This window comes from Ailuropoda melanoleuca, chromosome 6 (assembly GCF_002007445.2).
Source record: "Ailuropoda melanoleuca isolate Jingjing chromosome 6, ASM200744v2, whole genome shotgun sequence".
In the NCBI taxonomy this organism is placed as follows: Eukaryota; Metazoa; Chordata; class Mammalia; order Carnivora; family Ursidae; genus Ailuropoda; species Ailuropoda melanoleuca.
In genome coordinates, this window is record NC_048223.1 from 56420111 (window position 1) to 56442986 (window position 22876).

At 41.6% G+C, this 22876-nt stretch overlaps 1 protein-coding gene and 1 long non-coding RNA gene across 15 annotated transcripts in view; one reads left to right on the forward strand and one right to left on the reverse strand.

Annotated features, from left to right (window-relative positions):
• The window catches only part of LGALS8 (galectin 8), a 36026-nt gene extending 19241 nt beyond the window's left edge, over nucleotides 1-16785 (reverse strand). For 9 of the 13 annotated variants that reach the window (XR_004626103.1, XM_034662460.1, XM_034662457.1 and 6 more), the window contains exons 1-2: nucleotides 16100-16237; nucleotides 2573-2719 (exon numbers count right to left, since the gene is read on the reverse strand). Coding sequence is in view for 12 of the 13 variants with exons in the window: in XM_034662460.1 (XP_034518351.1) it covers nucleotides 2573-2614 (42 nt within the window). In the remaining variant the exon portion in view is untranslated. Of the gene's footprint in view, nucleotides 1-2572; nucleotides 2720-6897; nucleotides 6921-16061; nucleotides 16315-16666 lie in introns of those variants that run through there. The other 4 variants (XM_034662454.1, XM_034662452.1, XM_034662453.1 and 1 more) reach the window with 4 other exon arrangements.
• A 1853-nt stretch (nucleotides 16786-18638) lies between these two features.
• Nucleotides 18639-22876, forward strand: part of LOC109488618 — a 5488-nt gene continuing 1250 nt past the window's right edge. The window contains exons 1-2 of one of the 2 annotated variants that reach the window (XR_002141558.2): nucleotides 18639-18835; nucleotides 19859-20021. This is a non-coding gene — a long non-coding RNA (uncharacterized LOC109488618). The remainder of the gene's footprint in view (nucleotides 18836-19858; nucleotides 20022-22876) is intronic. The other variant, XR_002141559.2, reaches the window with a different exon arrangement.

The window sequence follows — 22876 nt, forward strand, 5'->3', positions numbered from 1 at the left end:
ATGAAGCATCGAACTTTACATCGGAATCCGCGGATGTACTGTATGGTGATTAACATAATATAATAAAAAAAATCATTAAAAAAAAAAAAGAAAGAGTTTACTGTTTTGTGTTTAAAGATGAAGTGGTAAGGCAGAAAGGGGGTACTCAGAGGGCTAAGGAGAAAAGGATAAAGGTGGAAGCGAGGTTCCCAAGGGGACTGGAAGGATGAGCTTTCCGGCACCAGGTGGAATGAATGTTCACAAACAATTTGATTCATTGCTAGATAACGTCTGAACCAGCTAACACTGAGTCACATATTAAGAACTGTATACACAACAGAGAAACAAATTCGGTATGAAAAAGCACACAGGACAGTTACACAGTGTACTTTATTTTTTCCAGGAGGACTTAATATGTATAGAATTTGCTGCCAATGTGGATAGAAGCTTTAGAAACATTAAGAAATAAAAATTAAAAGGTGGTAGTTCTGAGTCTTCATAATGTTTAATAAAGCATACAGTAAAAAGTCAAAAAACACACGCATGTCCACACTGCTTAAGTTCTCCCGTTTGCAGCTAGCTGCCCTTCCCATGTTCAAAAGACAATGGGGGAAAAAGCAGAGGCTGCAAATAACTTAGATGTTTTAAGTCAATCGATTAGGATATTGTACAAGCTAGACTTAAAAAGAATTATTTTCTTGCATTACAGTTCAAAAAACTGAAGAAGAGCTTAGCAGTGTGCGCACGTGGTGCTATGAATATTTATTAAATTTAAAGATGGAGCACAATGTCATTTTTTTACAAGATTTATTTATATTAGACAGAGAGAGAAAGATGCAGGGGGTGGGCAGAAGGAGAGGGGGAGAGAGAATCTCCAGCAGACTCCCTACTGAGCACGGAGCTGGACGCTGGGCTCCATCTCAAGACCCTGAGATCATGACTTGAGCTGAAATCAAGAGAAGGACACAACCGGCTGAGCCACCCAGGTGCCCCAGCAAAATGTCATCTTTGCTATTTGGTTCAATCTTTCTACCTCTACCCTTTCCGGCTTGTGAAAACAGACTATAAAACAGAAAAACAAAAAAAAAGGTCTATTTATCAAAAACATTTACTTCGGAAGAATGTGTCACCATGAACTATTCTCACAACAGCAGCGAGGCCATGCGGGAGGCGTGGCTGCGCTTCCGGCCCTGGAGCAGCCCTTTGGCGGGAAATGAACATCCGTGTTCTCTTGTTTCCACCCTGTCACTGCACGTGCTAACCCCAGAAATGACAGGACTCGTCAGCATGCTTGGATCAAGACGCACAGGGATTTCAATCTGAACGATTACTTTCTAAATCGCATTCGGATAAGGCACCTTTGTGCAGGATGGGCAGAATGGAGGAGCGTCACCCGACAGCCCTTCCGCCTCCTGTGGGAGCCAGGACTGGACGTCAGGCACCCAGGTGGGCAGCTGGTTTGCTTTTTAATCTTTGGAGAAAGTCCATCGACTACCTTGGGTTATTGTTGCTGTTGTTTCTAAGTAGGCTCCACGCCCAACGTGGAGCCCGATGTGCTGCTCGAACTCATAACCCGAGATCAAGACCTGAGCTGAGATCAAGAGTGGGCTGCTTAACCGACTGAGCCACCCAGGCGCACCCAAACTTGAGATGTTTTTAACTCTAGGGTACAGAAAACCTTTTGACTGTCTTGCTGACTTCAAACTCAGTCTTCCTTTTTAAAGGAAGCCTACTACCGAACGCTGTTTCTTCCAAAGTGGAATTTGCCTGATGTGGTGGTTGACCCTCACTCTGCACAATGGCATCAAAACCCAGATAAAAAGAGTTCCGACTAGAAAGGAAGTAACAGAAAAAGGGGACCACGAACACTAATGGGACTGGCATGGGGCCCTGCTTCTAGGACTCGCACCCTCTCTCTTGCCCGCCAGCGGCGGGGGCGAGGGGGAGAGTTACCAAAAAGAAAAAGCAGCAACTCTACGTCAGACCTAAATTCAGGGTTTAGCTTCAAATATGCGGAAACCAGACATTTCTAAAGATTCTCATCACCACCGAAAACTAAACCAAGTTCATGACTTCCCAGGATGTACACTGAAAGTTCCAGCAACTGCAGTCACTGGGGCTCTTGGACCACAAGACCCTAATTCCTTCCTTTCTCCATCTTGCCCCTGGCTTTCGACCTTTCCCTACCCAATGACGAAGCAGTATTGGAAAGGCAGAGGGAAAACCTGAGGAAAACGCTGAGACATTTATTTCTCATGAACAGGGACTAATCAAAAAAGAGCAACAAATCCATTTTCCTTTGAAAATTATGTCTTGTGGTTATCTTCCCAGTGCCCCCAAAGATGGCTTCCCTCCACCGTACCCCCGTGTTCTCCACTCAGAACACATTCTCACCACCCTGTATTATCACTGTGGCTTCGTCCTCCGCTGGACTGAGCTCCAAGGGCTGTATCACCACAGTCCCTACCACAGTCCCTTTTCATGTGTTTACTGAATTTGACCGTCTCTCGTCCTCAGCAATGGGTAATCGCTATCCAGTTGGATTTGCGCTAAATCCTGCCGCAGATAACAAGGGTTCTACAGAGTCGGTTACCGGGTTATAGATGACATTCTGCAGGTTCGTTAAGGACAGCATCACTGTCTTCCACCTTATTGTCGATTGAGGTCTCTCTCTGTAGGATCTAAGATTTTAAGCACATTTCATTTAAAGGCTTCCCAGATTGAAACTGATGCTCTTGCCCTGTGTAAAATCAAAACAGAGGGGAGGAAAAATCAGCATGCATCACTTTTCTTCATCATAACTTTCTTCATCATAACTTTTCAATTTAAATTACAAATCATCTTACTTATATTTACCAAATAATAGGATGCTATTACAGTCAAAGATCTGACCCCCCTTCTTTCATTGTGTACTCGTACACTAAGTGATTCTGGACTATCAGTGCAGGAAATAGTGACTGAAAATACGCACCAGTAGAGAAGAGGGTTCAAAATGGCCACATAGGAAGCCCCTGAGCTCACCTCCTCCCACAACTCCATGTGGAATACACCTCCTTTTAAAAGGGGACCTAGACACTCGATGAGCAGGGCCCCCACAACAAGACGCAGCACAAGGCAGGCAGAAGGGGCAGAGATACAGTCCTGCTGATGGAAAAACCACACCCAGACACGGTACCGCACAGTCCAGACAGATCGCAAAGGTATGGAAAATTCCCCAGAGGAGTGAGAGATTCAAGCTCACATCAGGCCTTACATCCTGCACAGATGAGATGGCCCCAAAACAGCTGGCTTTCAAAACCAACAGGGAATCACCCATTAAAAACTATAAAACTGTAGGGAAAGGAAAACCCATCCTTAAAGGGCCTGTGTGCAGACTCACTCGACCCAGAAACCAGCACAAAAACACCAGACAAAAAGCACAGAGACAACAGGTGAAGGAGACACCTATTAACCTTGGAGCATCTGCTGGAGAGGCAGGGGACAGCTGGGTCCTCCCAGGGGACTGAGACACCAGCGCCAGCTGTTTTTGCTGTCTCACTCTGTCATGCTGATGTGCCCTCTAGACTGCTAATGTCAGGGGGTGCACGCTGCCGAGAGCCCCACGCAACCTTGCGCCTCTGCATGGCCTTGCAGCCAACGGGGCAATAACCCTGCCCGCCAGAGCAACGTGAAGCAGGTGCAGCCGGTGAGACAGCCCGCAGGCCGGGGACAGCCCCTCCCAGCAGCACACCCACAGTTGCAGCGCTGCCACAACAGGAGGGCGCATGCCGCCTATGTCCGGCAGGGAGAGCCCTGGAGCAAAGTCTACGGTGGCTGGGGGGGGGGGGGGGCTGTGTTTCTGTGCCCCACAGGACATCTACATAAAGCCACTCCTTCAGGACCAGGAGACACAGTGAACTACCTCATACACGGAAAAACAGTTAGGCAACATGAGGAGACAGGAAAGTGTGTTGCAAACAAAAGAACAACAACAACAACAACAGAGAATAAACAAACAAAAAAGAACAAGACAAAACTTCAGAAAAAGAACAAAACAGAGAGAAGCAATCTACTCAATAAGGAGTTCAAAGAAATGATCAAAAAGACGCTTACCGAACTAGGGAGAAGAAATGAGTGAACACAGTGAGAACTTCAACAAACAGATAGAAAATATAAGAAAGTACCAATCATGGCTGAAGAATACAATAGCAGAAATGAAAAATACACTAGAGGGAATAAACAGCAGACTCGATACAGAAGAATGGATCAGAGATCTGGAAGACAGGGAAGTAGAAATCTTCCAAAATAAGCAGGAAAAAAAAAAAAGAATTTTAAGTACAATAGCATAAGGGACCTCTAGGACAACATCAAGTGTACTAACATTCACATTATAGGGGTCCCAGAAAAAGAAGAGTGAGAGAAGAAGGCAAAAAGCTTTTAAAAAAAATAATAGCTGAAAACTTCCCAAACCTGGGGAAGGGAAGAGACATCCAGGTCCAGAGCACAGAGAGTCCCCCCAAAATGAACCTCGATAATTCCACATGAAGTCATGTTACAATTAAAAGGTTAAGGGGGGGGGAAGGGACCCCCCCCCCCCCCCCGCCCAAGATTAACAGCTGATTTTTCAACAAAAACTTTTCAGGCCAGAAGGGAGAACCACAATATCTTCAAAGTGCTGATAGGAAAAAACTTACAACTAAGAATACTTAACCCAGCAAGGTTATCATTTAGAGTTGAAGGGGAGATAAAGAGTTTCCCAGAAAAGCAAAAGCTAAGGGACTTCATCACCACTAAACAGGTTTTACAAGAAATAGTAAAGGGACTTCTTTAAGAAGAAAACACCGTAACTAGAAGAAATATATATAAAAAACTCTCACTGGTAAAGGCAAACATGTAGTACAGGTAGTGGGTCGACAACAGAGAAATTTAGTGTGAAGGACAAAAGAAAACGGAGTAAATCAACTCCATGTACAATAATTAGTCAAGGGACACACAAAATAAAAGGATGTCAGATATGACCTTAAAAAAAAAATACACGGATGGAGAGTAAAAATGTAGTGCCTTTACAACATGCTCCGACTTCTGCAGCCACCAACTTAAAACAGATGGCTAGACACACAGGTTGTTACCTATGAACCACAAGCTAAAGCCGATAATAGATAAACACACATAAAAGAGAAAGGAATCCAAACATTACAGGAAGGAAAGTCATCAAATCACAGGAAAAGAAGAGAAGTACAAAATCAACCAGAAAACCAAAGACAAAGTGGCAATGAATACACACTTATCAATAATTACTTTTAATGTAAATGGACTAAATGCTCATCAAAAGACTTAGGATGGCTGAGTGGATTTCAAAAAACAAAAACCCCAAAACAATAAGGTGGAGGATTGCTGGGAAGATGGTGGAGTTGGAGGACCCTCAGCCCACCTTGTTCCACAGATACAATTAGATAATACCCGTATTCGTGTAGAAAACCAGAGAACAACCTGAAGGCAGAACAAACTCCACAATGAAATGTAGAGAAAAGACCACAGAGAAGAGGGTAGGAAGGGTGGACACGCAGTGAGGAGCTAAACAGACCACGAGCCTGTCCATGGGAGGGAGGAATCCGCAGGCACAGGGAAGGGAAACGGACTATCGCACTGAGAAGATCGCATGGGGAAGACAAATTCCCTTAACATTTAGCTTTGAAAACCAGAGGGGCTGAATTTTGTGAGTTTGTACAACCAGTGGGACTTAAAGCCTGGAATTCTAAAAATCAATGGGCCCAGCTGTGGAAGAGCCCAGAGGACGACAAGAAGCCCAGTCTTCGCCCTTAAAGAAAGAGCTCAACAAACAGCCTAGAGAGATACAGAACAGAAGCAGCAATTTGGAAAATGCCTGGGGCCCACGGGAGGGAGATTTATTTACTAATCTCAGAGCTTGTCCTGGAGGGGCAGGGATCACTGGGGTACTCCTCCAAGAAGAAAGAAACTGGCAAGCACCATTTCCCTCCCCCTCCAGCATAAACACATAGCCACCTGCCCACCTGCGGGAACCAGTGCTGTGTTGACTTTCACTACCTAACTTGCTTCCATGGCTCCCTGCTCCCTGACCTTCGGGAATGTACTGCTTTTAGCCAGGTGTGCTTCAGTTCGCGTCAGGACCTCTCCTATAGAAAACCAGCGGTGTGCCAACCTTGCTAACGCTGTTGCCCCACCGCACCCCACTAGACCCCATGTTGCGGATCCATCCCCTCCAATACACTCTTGGATGGAGCCCATTCAAATCCGGGCCACAAGCCTGGCAGTGTGCAAGCAGCCCTGACAGGGGCCGGCACAACTCCAAACGATTACTGCGCTGGGGCGAGGGGAACATAACCACACACGCCAGTCTGACCACTGACCCAGCAGAGGACTGAGGGCAGACACCTGCTCTGACTGCAGGTCCCACCCACCAACTAAAGCTTCTCAGGGAACAACACAGAGCACCCTGAAGTTTGGAGTTACTACATCTCTGGCAAATGCCTGACTAAACTCAAGCCCACAGCAGCCCAAGACTGGTCCGCTAATACCACAAGGACCAAACACTGCACACAGCAGACAAAGAGAGCCGCTGAGGATGAATGGACTAAAGTCAAAAGCGGCTCAGCCACCACACCACAGTGCATGCAACACACACAGGATACACCCCTGGGCACCAGGTTCCAGTGAACAGGGGACACTGCACTGCAGGACACTACAGGAACAAGTCCTCATAAAGCCACGACTTTGAAGAACAGGAGACATAGGTGACTTTCCCAACACAGAGAAACAGAGAGTCAGACAAAATGAGGAAGCAGAGGAATATGTTCCAAATGAAAGAACAGGACAAAACCATAGCAAGAAACCTAAGCAAAATGGAGATGGGTAATATGCCTGATAGAGAATCTAAAGTAATAATCATAAAGTACTCACTGGACTTGAGAAAAAAGTGGAGGACATCAGTGAGACCCTGAACAGAGATAAAGAAGAACCAATCAATGAAGAACACAATAAATGAAATTAAAAATACCCTCTTGGAATAAACAGCAGGGTACCAAAGCAGAAGAATGAATCAGTGACCTGGAGGACAGAAAGTAATGGAAAGTAATCAAGCTGAGCAGATGAGAGAAAAAAAAAAAAATGCAACATGAGAACAGACTCAGGGAACTCAGTGACTCCATCAAGCATAATATTTGCAATGGAAATCTTAGAAGGAGAAGAGAGTAAATGGGGTGGGGGCAGAAAATTTATTTGAAAAAATAATAGCTGAAATCTTCCCAAATCTGGGCAAGGAAACAGACATCCAGATCTAGGAGACACAGAGATCCCCCAACAAAATCAACCCAAAGTGGTCCACACCAAGGCACATAGTAATTAAAATGGCACAAAAGTAGTGATAACGCGAGCATTTTAAAAGCACCAAGAGAAGGGGAACTCCATGAGCCTATCAGCTGAGTCTTCAGCAGAAACCATGCAGGCCAGAAGGGAGTAGCAAGATATATATAAAGTGCTGAAAGGAAAAAAATCTGCAGCCAATAATGTATCAAGCAAGGCTATCTTTCAGAATAGGAGAGGTAAAGAGTTTCCTAGATAAACAAAAGCTAGAGGAGTTCATGACCACTAAAACAACCCTAACAGAAATGTTAAAGGGGACTATTTGAGTGGAAAGGAAAAACCATGAGTAAGAGTAACAAGTAGGAAGCACAAAAGCAGTAAAAATAAGTGTGTCTGTAAAAATCACTCAAGCCATGCATAAAATAAAAGAATGTAAAGTATGATACCATATACCTAAAATGTGGGGACAGAGAACTGAAGAATAGGTTTAAACTTAAGCAATCATAAACTTAATGCAGACTGCTATATATGTAAAATGTTATATACAAACCTAATAGTAACCACAAATCAAAAACTAGTAGCAGATATGCAAAACAAAAGAGAAAGAAATCCAAGTAAATCGTTAAAGAAAGCACACTTACCATTAGAGAAGGGAGCAAGGGAAGAATGTAATACAGAAGAACTATAAAAACAACCACAAAATAAGTATCAAATGGCAATAAATACATACCTATCAATAATTACTTGGAATGTAAATGGACTAAATTCTCTAATTAAAAGACAAAGGGTGAGGAGTGCCTGAGTGGCTCAGTCAGTTGAACACCCGACTCTTGGTTTCAGTTCCTGTCGTGATTTCAGGGTCCTGGGATTGAGCCCGGCATTGGGCTCCACTCAGCAGAGAGTACTTGTCCCTCTCTTCCCTCTGCTCCTCCCCCTGTTTGCACATGCCCACACTTTCTCTCTCTCTCTAATAAATAAAATCTTTAAATCTTAAAAAAAAAAAATCTAAGATCTTTAAAAAATAATAAATTTAAATAAATTAAAAAAATAAAAGACATAGAGTGACAGAGTGGATTAAACACACACGCACACACACACACGCAAACAAGACCAGGGGTGCTTAGGCAGCTCAGTCAGTTAAGCATCTGACCTTGGATCAGATCATGATCTTGGGGTCCTGGGATCAAGCCCACATCAGACTCCCTCTTCCTCTGCTTGTGCTTGATCTCTATCTCAGATAAATAAAGTCTTTAAACACACACACACACGAGATCCATCTATCTGCTGCCTACAAAAGACTCATTGCAGAACTGTAGACATATGCAGTCTGAAAGTGGGGGGATGGAGAAACATCATTCATGCAAATGGATGTCAAAAGAAAACCAGAGTAGCAAAATAGACTTTAAAATAAAAACTATAACAAGAGACAAAGATACTATATAATCACGGAACAATCCAACAAGAAGATATAACAATCTTAAATATATATGCACTCAACATGGGAGTACCCAAATACATTAAACGGTTAATAATAAACATAAAGGAACTAATCAGCAATAACGCAATAATAGTAGGGGACTTTAACACCCCACTTATATCAATAGACAGATCATCCAAACAGAAAAACAAGGAAACAGTGGCTTTGAATGACACAATGGACCAGATGGATTTAACAGATATAATCAGAACATTCCATCCTGAAACAGCAGAATACACATTCTTTTCAAGAGTATACAGAACATTCTCCACAACAGATCATGTATTAGGCGACACAACAAGCATCTATGAATTCAAAAAGATCAAAATCACACCATGCTATGAAACTAGAAATCAACCACAAGAAAAAAATGTGAGAAGAGCCAAATACATAGATTTTTAAATAACATGCCACTAAACAATGAATGGGTCAACCAAAAAATCAAAGAGGAAATAAAAAAATACATGGAGACAAATGAAAATGAAAACACAACAGTCCAAAATCTTTGGGATGTGGCAAAAGTGGTTCTAAGAGGGAAGTTCATAGCAATACAGACCTACCTCAAGAAGAAAAATAAAAAACTAAACAATCTAACCTTACACCTCAAGGAACTAAGAAAAAAAAAACCCAGCAGAAGGAAGGAAGCAATAAGTATTAGAGCAGAAATAAGCAATTTGGAAACTAAGAAAATACAACAGATCAGTGAAAGAAGCCATTTCTTTGAAAAGTTCAACAAAATTGATAAATCTTTATCCAGACTCATCCAATCAATCAACCAATAAAGAGGATTTTTTAAAATCAGAAATGAAAGAGGAGAAAGAACTGACACCACAGAAACACAAAAGATTAGCAAGAGAATATTATGAAAAATTATACGCCAACAAATTGGACGACCTAAAACAAATGGATTAATCCTAGAAACACATAATCTACCAAAATTGAAGCAGGAAGAAATAGGAAAATTTCAACAGACCGATGACTAGTGATAAAATTGAATCAGAAATCAAAAAAAACACCCAACAAACAAAAGTCTAGGACAAGATGGCTGTGCAAGCAAATTCTACCAAACATTTAAAGAAGAGTTAATACCTATTCTCAAACTATTCCAAAAAATGGAAAAGGAAGGAAAACACTTCCATTCACATATGAGGCCGTATATGAGGAAACTCACTTCAGATCTAAAGACACACACTGACTAAAAGTGAAAGGATGGAAAAATATATTCCACACAAATAGGAAAGAAAAGAAAACTGGTGTAGCAATACTTATATCAGACAAAACAGATTTTAAAACAAAGACTGTAACAAGAGACAAGGGCATTACATAATGATAAAATCAACCCAACAAGATATAACACTTGTAAATATTTATTCACCCAACATATGTAAAGCAAATATGAACAAACACAAATGGAGACATTAACAGCAACACAATAATAGTGGGGAGCTTTAACACCCCACTTACATCACTGGATAGATCATCCAACCAAAAAATTACCAAGCAAACACTAGCCTTAGAAGATACATTAGACCAGGTGGACTGAATAGATATATATACAAAACATCCAATCCAAAAACAGCAGATACAAATTCCTCTCAAGTACACATGGAAATTCTCTAGGAAAGATCACACATAGGCCACAAAATAAGTCTCAATAAATTTTAGAAGACTGAAATCATATCAAGCAACTTTTCCAACCACAATAGAATGAACTAGAAATCAATTACAAGAAGAAGGAAAAAAAACCACAAACATGTGGAGAGTAAAGAACATGCTACTAAATAACTAATGGGTCAATGAAAAAATCAATGAGGAAACAAAAAAATCCCTTTAGACAAATGAAAACACAACATTCTAAAATATAAGGAATGTAGCAAAAGCAGTTCTAAGAGAGAAATTCATTGCCTAATAGAAATAGAATAGAATAAAAAGATAGAATAGAAACAGAATAGAAAAAAAAGAACAAAGTACAAAATTAGTAAAAGGAAGGAGATAATAAATATGAGCAGAAATAAAGGAATGGAGATTAAAAAAATAGTTAAGTTCAATGAAACGGGTTCTTTGAAAAGAAACAATATTGATAAACCTTTAACCAGACTTATCAAGAGAAAGACAGGGCCCAATAAATAAAATCAGAAATGAAAGAGGAGAAATTACAACTGATACCATAGAAATAAAAGGATCATAAGATACCACTACGAATGATTATATCCCAACAAATTGGACAACCTGGAAGAAATAGATAAATTCTTAGAAACATACAATCTTTCAAGATTGAATCAGTTAGAAATTGAAAATCTGAAGAAACCAATTACTAGTAATGAAATTGAATTTGTAACCAAAAAACTCCTAACAAACAAAAGTCTAGGACTAGAAAGCTTCACAGGTGAATTCTACCAAACATTGCAAGAATTGTTAATACCTATTCTTCTTAAACTACTCCAAAAAAACTGAAGAGGAAGGAATGCTTCCACTCCAAATTCATTCTACAAGGCCAACATTACCCTGATACCAAAACCATACAAAGACACTACCAAAAAAAAAAAAAAAAAAAAAAAAATCACAGGCCAATATCCCGGATGAACATAGATGTAAAAATCCTCAACAAAATATTAACAAACAGAATTCAGCAATACATTAAAAGGATCATACACATGATCAAGTGGAATTTATTCTGGGGATGCAAGGTTCTTTCAATATCTGCAAATCATTTAATGTGATGTACCACATTAACAAAACAAAGGATGAAAATCATATGAACATCTCAACAGACGCAGAAAAAGCTTTGCTTAGGGGCGCCTGGGTGGCACAGCCATGATCCCAGCGTTATGGGATTGAGCCCCACATCAGGCTCCTCCGCTATGAGCCTGCTTCTTCCTCTCCCGCTCCTCCTAAAAGCTTTGCTTAAATTCAATATCCACTTTTGATAAAAACTCTCAAAAAAGTGAGTAGAGAGGGAACATACCTCAACATAATAGAGGCCATGTATATGACAAGCCCACAGCTAACAACATACTCAACAGGGAAAAGCTGAAAGCTTTTCCTCTCAGATCAGGAACAAGTCTGCCCACTTACGCCATTTGTATTCAACACAGTATTGGAAGTCCTAGTCACAGCCATAAGGCAAGAAAAATAAATAAAAGCCATCCAAATTGGAGAGGAATAAGTAAAACTGTTGCTATTTGCAGATGACACACTATGTAAAAGAAAACCCTAAAGCCTCCACCAAAAAAACTATTAGAATAAATGAATTCGGTAAAGTTGCAGGATACAAAAATCAATATACAGAAATCAGTGCATTTCTATACAATAATGAACTCTCAGAAACAGAAATTAATAATCCCATTTACCATTCCATCAAGAATAATAAAGTACCTAGGAATAAATTTAATCAAGGAGGTGAAAGACCTGTAATCTCAAAACTGTAAGACACTGATGAAAGCAACTGAAGTTGACACAAATAAATATAAAGATATACCATGTTCACAGACTGGAGGGATTAATATTGTCAAAATGTCCATACTACCCAAAGTAATCTACAGATTGAATGCAATCCCTATCAAAATACAATGGCATTTTTCACATAACTAAAACAAATAATCCTAAAATCCGTATGGAACCACAAACAAACAAAAACAAAAAACAAATAACCAAAGCAATGTTGACAAAGAACAACAGAGCTGGAGGTATCACGCTCCCAGATTTCAAAGGACACCACAAGGTATAGTAATCAAAAACAGACGAACAGATCGACAGAACACAACAGAGAGCACAGAAATAAACCCACGGTTACATGATCAGTTCATTTACAACAAAGGAGGCAAGAATGGGGAAAAGACAGTCTCTTCAATAAGTGATGTTGAGAAAACTAGACAGCTACATGCCAAAGAATGAAACTGGGCCACTTTCTCATACCATATACAAAAATAAACTTAAAATGGATTAAAAACTTAAATATAAGACCTGAAACCATAAAACTCTTAAAAGGAAACATAGGCAGTAAGCGCTTTGACATTAGTGTTAGCAGGATTTTTCTGGATCTGTCTCCTCAGGCAAGGACAACAGAAGCAAACATTAACAAACGGGCCTACAACAAAATAAAAAGCTTCTGCACAGTGAAGGAAGCCATCAACAAACAAAAAGGAAACCCACCGAATAGAAGAAGATATTTGCAAATTATACCCCAATAAGGGGTTAACATCCGAAATACATAAAAAACTCATACAACTCAGTACCAAAGAATCTGATTTAAAAATGAGCAGAACATCTGAATAGACCTTTTTCCAAAGAAGGCATACGGATAAGCAACAGGCACAAACATCACTCAACAGATGCCCAACATCACTGATCAGCAGGGACATGCAAATCTAACCCACAATGAAAGGTCACCTCACACTTGTCAGAATGGCTAAAATCAAAAGGACAAGAAATTACAAGTGTTGACAAGGATATGGAGAAAAGGGAACCCTCATGCGCTGCTGGTGGGAATGTAAATTGGTGCAGCCACTGTGGGGAACAGTATGAAGGTTCCTCAAAAAGTTAAAAATAGAACTGTCATATGATCCAGCAATTCCACTTCTTGGTATTTACCCAAGAAAATGAAAAACACTAATTGGAAAAGACATATATAATCCTATGTTCACTGCATTATTATTTACAATAGCTAAGATATGGAAGCAACCTAATGTCCATCATAGTTGAACTGATAAAGAAGATGTGGTTTATATATATAATGGAATAGGACTCAGACATAAAAAATAATGAAATCTTGCCATTTGTGACAAACATGGATGGATCTAGAGGGTGTTATGCTAAGTGAAACACGTAACAAAACAGAAACAGACTCAGGTACAGAGGGTTGCCAGACGGAACAGGGGTGGGAGGGATGGAGGAAACAGGTGAAGGAAATGAAGAGGTACAATGTTCCAGTTATAAAGTAAATAAGAAAAGGGATATAATAGGGAATATAGTCAATAATAGTGTAATAATCTTGTATGGTGATATCACCAGCTAGACCCTAAGACCTGACCTTTACTACCCACCTCCTTGTACCCGTCAACGTTGGTCCTGCATTTTTCCTTAAGCTCTTCTTTCCAGCTTTTTTTTTTTTTTAAAGATTTTATTTATTTAAGACAGAGCAAGAATGAGAGAGATAGAGAGCACAAGTGGGGGAGTAGCAGACAGAGCGAGAAGTGAGGTTCCCCACTGAGCAGGGAGCCCAGAACCCTGGGATCATGACCTGAAGGCAGATGCTTAACCGCTTAACCTAGGTGCCCCTCCAGCTTATCTCTTAACTCAGGCAAAAGATCCTGTGGGCATAACATCCCAGGTTGGAAACAGAAACTACCCCTCAATCAATAATGACTGCCCAGAGGAAGAGCTTTGGTGGCCCTAAACCCCTGACTCAGGCCTGTACACATGGACCAAGCAGTGACCTCTGGAATAACCAACAATCACCTTTATCTCATTATAATACTAATGTAATATCAAGGAGGAGCGCAAACTTCATTTACATAACAGCCAATTGACCCTTCCTGGGGGAGTCCCAGCTTTGCAAGTTACTCCCCAGGATCTCCTTATTTGATGCAAATAAAGCTTCCTTTGTGGGACAACTCACCTGGGTGTAGCTTCTATCTCTGACTCACCAAGGAGCAAACTCCTGTTGGTTCCTTTACAGTAACAGATGTTTACTACATATAGTCAATAATACTGTAACAATTTTGTGGTGATAGAGGTTAGTTAGATCTACTGTGATCATTTCATAAGTAATGTATATAAACTTCATATAAATACTGACTCAATGTTACACCTGAAACTAATACATTATGTGTAAATTATACTTTAATAAAAAAGACACAAGTTTATCAGATCATGCAGTCAACTTAGTAACAGCAGGAGAAAAGATGTTAATTGTCATAGCTAAGTTAGCACTACCTGTCCTTTATTTTTTACCACCCAAGTCCTGAAGCTGCTCAAACAGAAATACAACCAAATAATAAACTTAGAATACATTCATAGAAAATATCTAACTTGGAATTTATTACTAAAAATACAATAACAGTAAATAGTCGTGTACAACTACCAAAGATATTCATTTAACTCTTGTCATCTGTACAGTAAGAATAAGAATAGCATTCACCTCACAGGTTCGTTCTGATTAAATGAATTAATAAAACAATGTAATAGTAAGTGCTTTATAAATTTTTGCTCTTATTTTAATAGAAGGCATTGCTCTTCCTCCTCCAAATTAAACAAGTCAAAAAGAAAAAAATCCAGGGCCGTCTGGGTGACTCAGTCGGTTAAGCCTCTGACTTTGGCTGGGGTCCTGATCTGGGCTCCCCGCTCAGCGGGCAGTCTGCTTGTCCCTCTCCTTCTGTCCCTCCCCTCAAGCTGTCTCTCTCAAACAAATCAATTAAAGCTTAAAAAAGAAAAAAAAAATCCAATGCCTTGAATATCAATGATATAGTTTCCCTTGTGGCTTAAAAAGAAAAAAATTAACTATGGGGTGGCGGACTGTGAGCGCTTCGCCTCAGCCACAGCTTTAAAGATTGAAGTACTCCTCTGGGAGAAGACCCCATTCAACAGCTGCAGGAAGACTTCAGCCGTCAAGCAGAACTAAAAGAGAAACGAAAGGGAAGCTTCCCACATTCACTTCCGCCAATTCTGTCATTAGACCGCAAGCAGTAACCACATCACCGAGTTTCTATTGAGAAAAACAAGGCACCGCATCCCTCTCGGTTCACCACCGAACTGTAACCCCAGCCTGTCATTAATTCGGACATCAGTCAAAACCTCAAAACGCTTCCTTCTGCTCCGAAAGTGCAGGAAGGGCGAGTACGAGCAGAAAGGAAGGACACAGAGATGCCATAGCCACATTCATAATTTACATCGTGAGCAAGAGTGACCCGTGTGAACCGAGCCGGCACGAAACCAGTCACTGCCCGTGTCCACAGGGACGCACGGGGACGGGGCCGGCTGTTCGCTCGCTTCACGAAAAGCCATCATCGTGTTTTAGGGTCCAAGCAACGGCGGCGGCCCTGGCACGCGACCTTTTTCACCCTGTAGTGACATGACTCTGCACACTGAACGGCCGTGTTTTCAGAGTGCGGGAGCGCAGAGGATGTCCGTCACTCCGTGTCCAGAACTGCGCTCCCCCGGGGGCAGGCGGCGCTCGGCCTGGGGCTGGGGGCCGGCAGATGCCAGGGCAGCCGGGGACCCGAGGGTCTGCGCCCAGTCCCTCCCGGGAGCTTCCCGCCACCCCGCCCCGCGCGGCCGCGGGCAGGACCTGTGCTACCGGGGCGCCGACACGTCCCTGCCACCGACCTCCGGACTCTGAGACAGCGACGTCCGCAGCCCGTCCTCGGCTGGCGCTGCCCCGGCGAAGCGCCCCCGGCCGACTCACCCCGGGACTGGCGTCGCAGGTGCCGGGCGCACAGGGCGCTTCCTCTGCTGCAGCGCGTTCCGCGGTAGCCCGGGAAGCGAGGGGACTACGGGAAGCCGGAGGAGTCAGCCCGCCTCCATTTCCTGGTTCGCGGGCCCCGCCTCTGCGTGCGGCGCGCGCTCGGGGCCCTGCGGGCTCGTGGCCCGGCCGCTGCGGGTCGCTCCGAGCTGCGCCTTCCGCACAGCCCCCGGGGCTGCGGCCGCGCCCGGCCGGCTTCGGGGCGGACGGCAGAGGGTGGGGAAGGGCGGGGAAATGGGCTGGAAAGGAGAACACTGGTGCTTGCTCGGCCGCGCGCGTTTCCGCCCGCACGCCCCCGGGGCGTCGGGGGAGCGGTGCGGGAGTGGGCTGGGCCGGCTGCGGGGCGCCCGTCGGCTACTCCCACACGGGGCTGCAGCCGCGCGCCGCCCGCCAAGTACTCTGCGTGTTAGTTTTCTCCGTTACACGCCTACCTGGGGAAGAACGCCCGCAGCCCGGGGCGCAGGGACGCGCGCTTCGACGTGCAGGAAACGACCGATTTCTCGGTCAAGGACCCACCCCGGCGGCTGGTTCGCTGCAAAAACAAGGAAATGCAAATAAAGTTACGTCAGCCGCCCTGAACAGCCGGGGGCTTGCCCTCCGTTGGCCGTGAGGCACCGCAAAGATCTCACGTTCCTACTTGTCTCTACTTGATTTTTATGCACGTTCGTGTCGAAGGACCTGTTTTTGGCGTCGCCACTTCGGGCTTTCTTCTCGGTGGCTTCGGTTTTTATTGTTTTTTTAATGGAGGGATTCATTACGAATCTCATACCAGTGAACACACGTTCCGATTTACTGTTCCTTTTCTCGCTTTCTTCTATCCATTTTCCAAGTTTGATTCACTCTTCAGGATCCAATTTAAACAGCTGCATTTAACCCATGGCATGCACTACCTTGGATCTGCACTTACCCTTCTCTGCGTTGTTTTTTCAACTCGATTTTAAGTTGAAAAGAGGAACTTGTCTTATATGTTCCCCACGCTCAGTGTGATGCTTCGCGTGAAGGAGGCACTAAATGTTAGGTTGAAATAATAGGTTATTGATAAGGCGAGGAGCAATTAAATGTCTACACGCTTTTGCCTGGGCTCAGTATCTCTCCTTTGCAAAATAAGTTGAAATCAATACACATCAGTGCTCTATTTCTTTGTTAAGTGGTATTTAGGTGCAAATGTGACAAAGTAAACCAGCCAGAAATCCAGTGTTGGTGAAGTAATTCTGGATTAAAATGTCGACAAAACCAGAGAACCTGTTCTTAGAAATAACCCATTCATTAGTCCCTGTTTTGTTCAATGAGCTCAATATGTTTTTATAACATTTAAAATCTACAAATCTATGCTGAACGCCTACTGTGAAAAGGCACAGTGGTAAGGAATATAAGTATACTAAAATTTATGAATGGAAACTGTATGCTCTTGCTACATGGTAGGATTAACACCTTAAAAAGAAATACCTGCCACAGTTTGTTGATAATGTGAACTGTCTTGTTTAAAGGTAGGAAGAACTTCTGGTGGTGATTTTGCTTGTTATTGTGTTGCTGTGTTTTTGTTATTATAATTAAAAATGTTTTACCGCCAAGCTTGATTGGTTGGTGGTGCCAGGGCTGGGAAAACATGCCTCAAATCAGTAATTTTGGAAAACTCTAGAACCTTGACCAAGAATAATGATATATAAAAAAAGCAATGTTAAGGGGCACCTGGGTGGCACAGCGGTTAAGCGTCTGCCTTCGGCTCAGGGCATGATCCCGGCGTTCTGGGATGGAGCCCCACATCAGGCTCCTCCGCTATGAGCCTGCTTCTTCCTCTCCCACTCCCCCTGCTTGTGTTCCCTCTCTCGCTGGCTGTCTCTATCTCTGTCAAATAAATAAATAAATAAAATCTTTAAAAAAAAAAAAAAGCAATGTTAAAAAATCTGCCACAATGTTAGATTTATGAGCTCTGAGAACATACACCTGCTTTCCATTAGTCCTGTGAGAAAATTAGTTTTGAATTACGCAGATTTTAAATGATGCACTCTTTAGGAGTGTATTAATTAAACTATTATTTTTTTTTAAGAAATCTCTATACCCAACGTGGGGCTCGAACTCATGAACCGGAGATCAAGCGTTGTGTGCTCTACGGACTGAATCAGCCAGGTACCCCAGGAGTGCATTCTTCATGAAACAGCAGCACTTATATTTCTTATACAAAGGTCTACTTGCCAGGAAAATTTCATGGTTGATGTCATCGACCTTTTCTGAATATCCCCCCTCTCTGTAAACGGACTCATTTCTTCTTTGAATTCTCTTGCTTTGAACTAATTTCTCTCACACCCCAGTATTAGCACCACTCATGAGCACTCGGCCTGTTTTTCCACCCTTCAGACCCTCTGTGTTCAGATTCATCAGGCTTACCTCTTGTGTTCTACAGGATCATGTGCCTTATCCAGTCCTTTCAGGTGTAAGAAGCAGGCTTCTAGAACTATGGTTTTGTCATAAAATAAAAGAATCTTGAAGATGTGAAAGATCTTCAGAGGAGTGTAAATTAGATCAATTCATCCCAATGCCTCAACGAATGAGATGCTGTCCTATTTCTAAAATACTTTTCTTGAAAGGCTGGGCGGACTATGGTATGTTAACAAAAGAATAAGGAATACCCTATTGTGATTTTATATGAGAATGTATCTGCAATTATGTAAATTTTTAAAGTGGAAACACAATAGAATACTAAAACTCATATGTATATTATATTAGGTAACATTTTAGTCCCTAGAGATACAATGGGTAAAAAAATATAGCTTTCCTGGCTATTACATCTAGTGGGAATTAGACAATAAGTAATTATGCATACGTATTTTAAAATAATGATAATTTAAAAGAATGATGTGAGTAACTGTTAATGCTCTTTGGGATCTTTGCTCCTGCAAAGGAGCTGAGATTCTTAATGTGATTGAAAGCCCTCCCTCAGCTTTGCACAGTGGCAGGCTCATAGCCAATGAGGTTTATCTGAGGCACAATTACTGCTAATTGAAAAGGCCTCCCTCAGCAACGCAATCTGAATATTTAAGCAATCCTTCCTGTGCATAGCTAATCCTCTTCTAGCTTGTATTTACGCAGCTCATTATAAAATAAAGTCACAAGGGAAACCTCAGGTGAAGAATTTCTGAGACAGGTTAGAGCAAGCAAGAAATCCAGATGTTTTTTTCCAAGTAGAAAAATGTGATTGAGTATACGTACTAAAACCCCTTTTTATTTTGGAAATGTAAAAACATACACATCAGTTGAGAGATGACATGATGAATTTCCATTTACTCATGGTCCAGCTCCAGCAATTATCAACATAGCCTATCTTGTCTCATCTGCACTGCGCCTACTCCCTCCCCACCACTGACTCAAATCGTCAGACTTCATTTAATCTCTGAAAACTTAAAAACTGGTAGTTACACTTAAAGGTTTCCTAAGACCCTGGTTCACATTTTTGGCCAGAAGATTTCCTTAGTGATACGTACTTCCAATAGCAAGTCATCAGGAGGCACTTAATGTCCAGCTTTTCGTTTTATGCTATCCAGACTGGCCAGTGATTTCAGATGATGTTAGCCTGATTCATCCATCGCAAAGTTCTCATCAGGTTTTGATCAAATGCTTTGTTTTAGCAGCTACCTACTGATGGTCATTGCCTAGATCCATTATTTTACTGGAACTGAAAAATGGTGCTCTATCAATTCCATCATTCCTCCTATGTTTATGAGTTGGAATTCTTGTGTAAGGAAATATGGTTCAGTGATCCCAAGGTGAAGTTTCCACCGGAAAAGCAAAGTAAGTGCTGGATTCTTTCCCTTTATGTAGAGATTTTCATAATAATAGTAAGTCAACTCCCTAGCCTCCACAAAAGGTAATCAATGAATTGGTTTTTTTTAGAGGTCATTATGAATTGATGAATATTATTATACTTGATTTTGTTTCTTTTTTTTTTCTGGTACTTAAATCATCCCATAATTTATTCTATCATCATACAAGATATGCATAATTATCCCATTATCCCCTCAGAGGGAAGCCCTTTGAGTTGGCTTCTGGATTCTTTTGACACAATCTGGTAATCTTAAATAGTTTCCTTGCTTTGCGGTACGACAAGATGTCCTATGGACATACATATTTGTATGGAGAAGCAAAAGACCCGGAATAGCCAACACAATAGTGAAGGAGATGAACGAAGTTGGAGGACTGACACTAACAGACTTCAAGACTTACTATAAAGCTACAGTAATCAAGTGTGGTAATGGTGAAAGAATAGACAAATAGATCAAAGGAAAAGAATAAAGAGCCCAGAAGTAGACTCACATAAATATAGCTAACTAGTCTTTGAAAAAGGAGCAAAGGCAATAAAAAGGAGCAAATACAGTTTTTTTTAACAAATGGTGCTGGAACAACTGAACATTCATATACAAAAAAATAAAACTAGACACAGATCTTACACCCTTCACAAAAATTAACTCAAAATGGATCATAGGCCTAAATGTAAAAGGCAAAACTCCTCAAAAATAACAAAGGAGAAAACCTAGATGATCTTGGGTATGGTGATGCCTTTTTAGATACAATACCAAAGACACAACCTATGAAAGAAATTAATTGACAAGCTGGACTTCATTAAAAATAAAAACTTCCAGTGGTGAAAGACGATGTCAAGAGAAAGAGAGGACAAGGCATAGACTGGGAGAAAATACTTGCAAAGGACACTTCTGATAAAGGACTGTCATCCAAAATATACAAAGAACTCTTAAAACTCAATAAAAACACAACCCAATTAAAGAATGGACCAAAGACCTTAACAGACACCTCACTAAAGGAGATAGACTGATGGCAAATAAGCCTATGAAAAAATGCTTCACATCACATGTCATTAGGGAAGTGCAAATTAAAACTACAATGAAGTAACTTTACATACTATTAGAATTGCCAAAGTCCAGAGCACCAAAATTCTGGTGAGGATGTGGAGCAATGGAAACTCTCATACACTGCTGGTAGGAATGCAGATGGTGCAGCCACTTCCGAAGACAGTTCAGCAGTTTCTTACAAAGCTAAACACCCTCCTACCAGATGATCCAGCAGTCACATTCCTTGGTATTTACCCAAAGGAATTGAGAGCTTACATTCACACGAAAACCTGCATACAGATGTTTGTAGCAGCTTTATTCATAACTGCCCAAACTTGGAAGCAACCAGATGTCCTTCAGTAGGTGATGGATAAGTAGACTGTGCTACATCCAGATAATTGGCACTAAAAACAAATGAGCTATCAGGTTATGAGAAGGCATGGAGAAACCCTAATAGCACATTTTTAAGTGAAAGAAGGCTGAGAAAGCTACATACTGTATGATTCCAACCATATGACATTCTGGAAAACACAAAACTGGTGACAAAAAAATGATAAAGGGTTGCTAGAGGTCAAGGATAGGTGGGGTGGGGGAGAGAGCTAAAGAGCATAGAAGATGTTTATAGCAGTGAAAATACTCCGTATAATATTATAATAATGGCTACATGTCATTACACACTTCTCCAAACCCACTGAATGTACAATACTAAGAACGAACCCCTAGGTAAACTACAGATTCTGGGTCGTTATGATGTGTCAACGATCCTTAGCAAATAAAGTACCATTCTGGTGAGTGCTGTTGGTAATGGGGAGGGTGTGCATGTGCGGGAGTGGGAAGTATGAGAAATCTCTGTACCTTCCTCTCAATTATGTTGTAAACCTAAAACTGCTCTAATAAAATAAGGTCCATAAAAAATAGTAAACTACGTAAGCATTCACACTTGTTACATGGATGCTTGGTTTAATCTGTTGGAAAGAATATAATTTCTAGCTTATTGCAAATATTGACATTTTATTGTTTTTAAGATTTTATTTATTTATTTAGAGAGAGACAGCAGGGCCAGGGGGAGGGACAGAGGGAGAAGGAGAGAGAGAATCTCAAGCAGCCTCCACGCCCCAAAGGGAGCCCTACACAGGGCTCATCTCCAACCCTATATCAAGACCTGAGCCAAAAATCAAGAGTCAGACCCTCAACTGGCTGAGCCACCCAGGCGCCCATTTATTTATTTATATTTATTTATTTATTTATTATATTATGTTAGTCACCATACAGTACATCCCTGGTTTTTGATGTAAAGTTCGATGATTCATTAGTTGCGTATAACACCCAGTGCACCATGCAATACGTGCCCTCCTTACTACCCATCACCAGCCTATCCCATTCCCCTACCCCCCTCCCCTCTGAAGCCCTCAGTTTGTTTCTCAGAGTCCATAGTTTCTCATGTTTCATTCCCCCTTCTGATTACCCCCCTTTCTTTATCCCTTTCTTCTCCTACCAATCATCCTAGCTCTTATTTTCCATAGATGAGAGAAATCATATGATAATTGTCTTTCTCTGCTTGACTTATTTCACTTAGCATTATCTCTCCAGTGCCGTCCATGTTGCAGCAAATGTTGAGAAATCGTTCTTTTTGATAGCTGAAAAATATTCCATTGTATATATGGACCACAACTTCTTAATCCAGTCATGTGTTCAAGGGCATCTCAGCTCCTTCCATGACTTAGCTATCGTGGACAGAGCTGCTATGAACATTGGGGTGCATATGGCCCTTCTCTTCACTACGTCTGTATCTTTGGGGTA